At 43.0% G+C, this 6,116-nt stretch overlaps 2 protein-coding genes across 2 annotated transcripts; one reads left to right on the top strand and one right to left on the bottom strand.

Annotated features, from left to right (window-relative positions):
- Window positions 1–479: 479 nt before the first annotated feature.
- Window positions 480–1,658, bottom strand: LOC110933727. Its single transcript, XM_022176933.1, has one exon. It carries the CDS (start codon window positions 1,656–1,658, stop codon window positions 480–482), a length of 1,179 nt encoding a protein of 392 aa, XP_022032625.1.
- Window positions 1,659–3,797: 2,139 nt separating this feature from the next.
- LOC110936914 (hevamine-A) lies at window positions 3,798–4,992 on the top strand. Its single transcript, XM_022179319.2, has one exon. The coding sequence runs from the start codon at window positions 4,023–4,025 to the stop codon at window positions 4,902–4,904; it is 882 nt and encodes a 293-aa protein (XP_022035011.1). The 5' UTR covers window positions 3,798–4,022; the 3' UTR covers window positions 4,905–4,992.
- The last annotated feature ends 1,124 nt before the right edge of the window (window positions 4,993–6,116 follow it).

The raw sequence follows: 6,116 nt of genomic DNA, 5'->3' as shown, positions 1-6,116 counted from the left end.
TCTGTTGGGAATCCCACAGCTGAATGCGGACCGGAGTAAATCATACTGAAATCTCCTTGAGACTCTCTTCCCAGGAGGATATCGTGTCTTGAATGCGCGGGCAATACCATAAACGTGACTTCTTCTGTTCTTGAATTTCTTCCATCCGAGAGTAACACCAGGAACGATATCTGCCCGAGAGGAAAGACGGCTTCATTGCAGAAACCAGTGAGTGGGTAATCGCGCGCCTTGTCCTCTTGATCGAATTGATTAAAACAATGTTCATATATGATGTCCGGGTGCTCCCTGGATCAATGAAAATGTAGTCGGTTAGGTAGTGACCGATTACGCCCGAGATGACTATGGGTCTTCTTTCTCTTGGGCCTTCTCTTACAATAGGGAAAACAACTTGCCTTTTGCGCCACGAGTCGTCTTGTGCGCGCTTGTTATCATTTTTTCTTGGCCTTCGCGGACCCCATTGAACCATGTGGGTTTCTAATTTACGGAGTTTTTTTGTTATCTGGCCCTTCTTCCCTTCTTTGAATTTGGCGGTAGTCGCGCTTTCCACCTTTTACCAAATGAGTGAGCTTTCCATCTCTCAAGGCCCTTTCTATTTCTTGCTTTAAGCTGAAGCAGTCGTCAGTTAAGTGGCCTGTGTCTTTGTGAAATTCACAGAAAAGATTGGGATCTTGACCCCTCTTGTTTCGCATTTGTAGGGGTGGTTTGAACTGGTGATTCTCGGTGACCAAAACCTTGGAAGGGGTCTTCGTTAGTGGTGTCCACTGTTTCTCCCTGTTTTCTCTTTTTACCTCTTTCCGGTGGGCTATCTGATTGATTGTGTGGCGCGCATCCTCCCTTGCTGGGCTTCTTTCTCTATGACCGGACGCTTTCCATGGTTGGCTTCTGCCCTTTTTGTTGTGCCGGTCATTGTGGTTATATCCGCGCTGACGGTGATCATCACCAGTCAACTGTTTGTCTGTTTGCGCAATGGTCTTGGCTGCTTCAATGAAGGTTTCCCAATCTTTGGGTCCTCCGTCTCTTCCCTTTACTCGCTTGATTAGATCGTCGCATTTGACTGCCTTCATGAAGTGCGCGCGCATCATCTTTTCGCCTACATCCCCAATTTCCAGACATTCTTTGTTGTATCTGGTGATGAAATCTTCCACGCTTTCGTGGTCCTTGCGCCATATGTTCAAACAATCAGCTGGATCTCTGGTGTGTCTGCGCTGCTGAGAGAAGTGCACGAGGAACTTCTCTCGAAAGTCGGTCCATGATTTGATCCTTCCTGCTGGCAGGCTGTCGAACCAAATGCGTGCTGCCCCGACAAATGTTTGAGCGAAGAGATGGCACCAAGTTGGTAAATTCCATCCTCCTGTTGCTCCCGCGCCATTAAAAACTTGGAGATGATCATCTAGGTCTGTCAAGCCGTTGTATTTGCCCACGTTGTGTGGCAATTTCATTTTGTCAATAGCGGCTGTTGCGATTTCTCTGACGAATTTTGAATTTTCAGCCATGTCGTCTGGACGATAGCTCAAGGTGTAATCATGTTCTGCTTTTGGGTTGTACCCTGCGCGCTTGGGCGGTTTGTATGCTTCATGATCTGGGTGCAATCTACTGAATACTGTGCTTTCCCCTGTGTACGTCGGGTCTTCTTCTTCATCGTCCCATTCAGCGTTCATGTTGCGCGCGCCCAAACGGCTTTGAATTGGCCTTCTTTGAGGGTGTTGTACGTAATTGCTTTCTGTTTCGCCATAAGTGTCGCGTGTGTCGTGCGCACTTGGTTTTTGATATTTGGCGCAGGTCCCTTCTCTCGGCGTAAGTTCCATGCATTGATGTGCTGAGTTGTGTGCGTACTCAAAGATCTTTGTGGTGGAGTAACGAACGCGGACTGGTTGGCTTGCGCTTGAAGCAAAGCTTGCTGTGCGCTAAGTTATGTGTAAACGAGATTTATAGACGCCATCTGTTCGGCATACCAGGAAGCCAGAGTTTTTCCTTCGGGTAGCCCTAGAAGTGCAGAGAAGTTCAGTTGTGCTTGTTCCGATGGAGCTGAAGGGCCAGGTCCATGGCTTGGTGTTTGCACGGGTGGGGGTGTTTGTTGGACTATCCCAGGTGGAGGTTGGATAGTGGCTCCGTTTGTAGTTTGGGTGATAATCCTAGTTGGAGGTTGGAAAGTGGGTCTAGTTGTGGTTTGGCTAACAACTCTGGATGCACTTCCAAAGATACTAGGAAAATCGTTGTTTATTTGCCCTTCTTGGATGATTTCGTTCCTTTGGCCCCTTTGGACATGTGCTGTGTTCGAAATGAGCTCAAAGGAAGAAACTTCTCCTTCCACCTGGTGTGAAGGGTTTGTTTCAGCCATTTTGACGAGTGTTTTTCGAAGAGAAAAGAGATGAGGGTGGTTTTTGCAAAAAGCGGATGGCGCCAATGATGAAACACAGAATAACACTGAGGTTAATCTGTGGGGATGTTTCTTCTGTGGGTTCAATCTCCTTTCTTACTCATGAAAATGACCTGGATCCTGCAAAACAGCAACACCGTTAGTCTCGTTAAGAGGGGAATATGGGGGTTTCCCTCTTAACCAGGCTCCGGCGTGAGAACAAGTACTGTTCTAAGGGAGAATAAACAGTGTGTGTTGAGTGTGTGAGTATAGAGAGTAAGATGATTCAACCTGAATGATGAAGGGTCCTATTTATAGCCGGAGGGTGAAGGAGGGAGGAGCAGCTGTGCCAGCTGTGGTTGCGTGCCAGCTGTCCGACCAAGGGGAATATCCTCTTGGTCTCCTCTGCCATGGCCAGTGTAGTGGTACACGTGGCGCGCTTACATTTGCTCATTTTGGAGACGTCGTACTGGCGTTGTCGGTCTGCTCCTTGATTTGTTGCAGGCCTACATGGCGCTCGATGACTGGTGACACGTGTTGTCCTTCTTGTCAGACGGAGCATCTTTGGTGCCACCTTGATGTCTTCCAGAAGCTTCTAGATTACCTTGCTGATGTAGGCGCCATGTAGGATGAAAAAATGGTGTGGTCCTTGCCATGTGGGCAAGGAATTGGGACCATACCTCTTCACAAGTACTTGAGATACTTGAAGTGTTATTGGTACATAACCGACACACATGTGATCATGATAAATAACAAGAAAATCGTTCTGGGCCAATCTTCCTATACAGAACTTGAAAAACTAAATCCAGAACTAACGAGTCAGGAGAGCAGGTAATTCTTTCTTGGTTAAATGGGTTGATTTGAGGTCTACTCAAATTATACAATGTGTCACTTTCATGAAACTTGGTAAAATAAACTATGTCCGAGGGGTCCAGCACCATAAGCTTACTGGTCGCGCTAGACACGGCCACTGTCACCTCCCCCATCACCGCCAGTATCACGCCGCACACGCCACTGCCTCCATAAAACAAATATAGCTAGTGAACCCATTTTGCTATTATAAAAAAAAACGGCGGAAGGCGTATTTTGGTCAAAACCCATTTGACCCCAACCCAGTTTGACTTGTCAACTGACCCGGCCCTGTTTTGCGAGGCCCTGAAGATGTAAAACACTAATATTTACATTTTTAATATAACAAAGAATCATATACTGCATCCAAACATTCGTCTTGATCATAGTCTCCAACAATCACAAAAGAGCCATGTGATTGTAATATATGACAGCATAACATTCTCATAAGAAGTTCAAGAAAGTAACATATACCTGAACTACTTTGTATGTTAATGACAATAGCATAGAGACAAATATGTCTAATACCATAAATGAGAAACCAAAACATTAATGTAGAAGACAACAAGAAACAAACAAAACAGATGGCAAAGGAAGAAGCTTCCAATAATTTCAAAAAATCCAAGGTCTGCTAAAAGAGGATTCAACAGAGTGCCCTCTAAGGTCCTTGGTTTTTTAAAAATACTCCACAATTGGAAGCATCCCAATTGGGCAATCTGCCTTTACTATAAAAACCAAACTTCTCAAGCATTTGGAACACATTATTTAGTTCATTAATTACTACAGTACTTCAGGTAAGATACATACTTGAGTGAAAATGGTATCCCGATTAGCATTATTATCCTCAATGATGTTGTTACTAGCAGTGGGTACCAATGCTGGTGGCATTGCAATCTACTGGGGTCAAAACGGGGGTGAGGGTACCTTGGCTGAGACGTGCTCGACAGGGAACTACGATTTTGTCAACCTTGCGTTTCTTGCAACCTTTGGAAACAGCCAGACACCAATGATTAATCTGGCAGGTCACTGTGATCCATACAGCAATGGCTGCACCAAGTTAACAACCGACATTAAATCATGTCAAGCGAAAGGAGTCAAGGTGATGCTCACTCTTGGAGGAGCAGCCGGGAGCTACTATCTAACCTCTGCCGAAGATGCCAAACAAGTAGCCACTTACCTCTGGAATAACTTCTTAGGTGGCCAATCATCCACCCGTCCACTTGGTGAAGCTGTTTTGGATGGAATTGATTTTGATATCGAAGGAGGAACCACCCAACACTGGGATGACCTGGCAAGGTATCTTTCTGGTTACAGCAGTCAAGGAAAGAAGGTATACTTGACAGCAGCTCCACAGTGTCCTTTCCCGGATGCGTATATTGGAACCGCTCTTAAAACAGGTCTGTTTGACTATGTTTGGGTTCAGTTCTATAACAACCCTCCTTGTCAGTACTCTGGAGGTATCACTAACCTTGAAGATGCATGGAAGCAGTGGACTAGTGATATACCAGCAGCCAAGATTTTCTTGGGGCTACCAGCTTCGCCTACGGCTGCCGGAAGCGGATACATCCCTGTTGGTGACCTTACTTCTAAAGTGCTTCCAGCAATCAAAAGTTCTTCAAAATATGGAGGAGTTATGTTATGGGATAAGTATCATGATGATCAAACTGGTTACAGTTCTTCTATCAAGAGCCATGTCTAGAGTGTAAAATCTGGTTGTAAAAATGTTACTTGTGTCAATCGGTCAATCCTGTATGTGAGTATTATATACACTTATATGTTTGTCCTTCCGTCTTCTTTTCTTGCTTTGACATTTTCATGCGCAAGGACAAAAAAATTGGCAGCCGTACACATCTATGGATACGGACCACAATCTAAATTATGCAAAGCCCACACATGGTGAGCATAAAGTCTGAGTAGAATTTGAAAAACCAAATCCCGAGTTTTGAAAGATATTAAAGCAGAGAAATTCTTTTTGTTGGGTGCACATTACCTATCACATAGTAGCAAAAAGAAAGAAACATTTCATCAGTATACTTGAAGAACAACATTTGGTTAGGATTTTTATATCACATAATATATTAAGATCATATTTCCCACCTTTAAGAAACAATCAAAATGCATGCATAGCTAATTGATTTTGAACAGAGGAGTAGCATTGATCATAAAGTAGTGGCATCTTAGCAGAAATAACAAGTTCTCTATTATTTCTGAATGGGATGAACGCATGAATCAAAGTAGTGGATTGAAATTTCCGACTGGGATATACACTTCCAGAATAATTTTTTTTTATTGTATTCAAGAAAAAGATAATATTTATGTTAGACAATATTTATATAAGCTAGATATTATGTTATAATTATCATTAGTATTATTATTATGTTAGACAATAGTTTAGGAACGGTTATGAATAACCGGTAGTGTATATATACGTGATGTAACATTACATTATTCTTCACCAATTCGAATAAGAACGAACAGAAGAAACATCCCAAAACCCTAGTTCACATTACAAACACAGATTCAATAAAGTGGTATCAGATCCTACCCTACCGAGATCTGTTTCTTAAATCACAGAATTCCTTCGACGAAGGTTAAAGATCATAAATTAGAAGAAGAAATCAATTTCAAACATGACCACGGTGAATGGAGGCCTTCAAACTCAAGTTCCAAAATTACAGGGACAAAATTACTATCATTGGCATATTCAAATGAAGGTGTTACTGGAATCACAAGATCTATGGATGATTGTTGAAGAAGGTTACAACGATCTTCCAATTCAAGCATCAGAAAGTGATCGAAACGTTCATAGAGAAAAATTAAAAAGGGACAGGAAGGCTCTTCACATAATATTTCAAGCAGTCAGTGAAATAATATTCAGTGAAATAATATTCGAAAGAATTGCAATGTGCAA

This window comes from Helianthus annuus, chromosome 4 (assembly GCF_002127325.2).
Source record: "Helianthus annuus cultivar XRQ/B chromosome 4, HanXRQr2.0-SUNRISE, whole genome shotgun sequence".
Lineage (NCBI taxonomy): Eukaryota > Viridiplantae > Streptophyta > Magnoliopsida > Asterales > Asteraceae > Helianthus > Helianthus annuus.
The sequence above is the reverse complement of the archived record's forward strand: the minus strand, read 5'-3'. Positions and strand labels throughout refer to the sequence as shown.

What these genes read in the sequence shown, in the direction of transcription:
- LOC110933727 (XM_022176933.1), bottom strand. Translation starts at nt 1,658, where the DNA reads ATGAACGCTGAATGGGACGATGAAGAAGAAGACCCGACGTACACAGGG.
- LOC110936914 (XM_022179319.2), top strand. Translation starts at nt 4,023, where the DNA reads ATGGTATCCCGATTAGCATTATTATCCTCAATGATGTTGTTACTAGCA.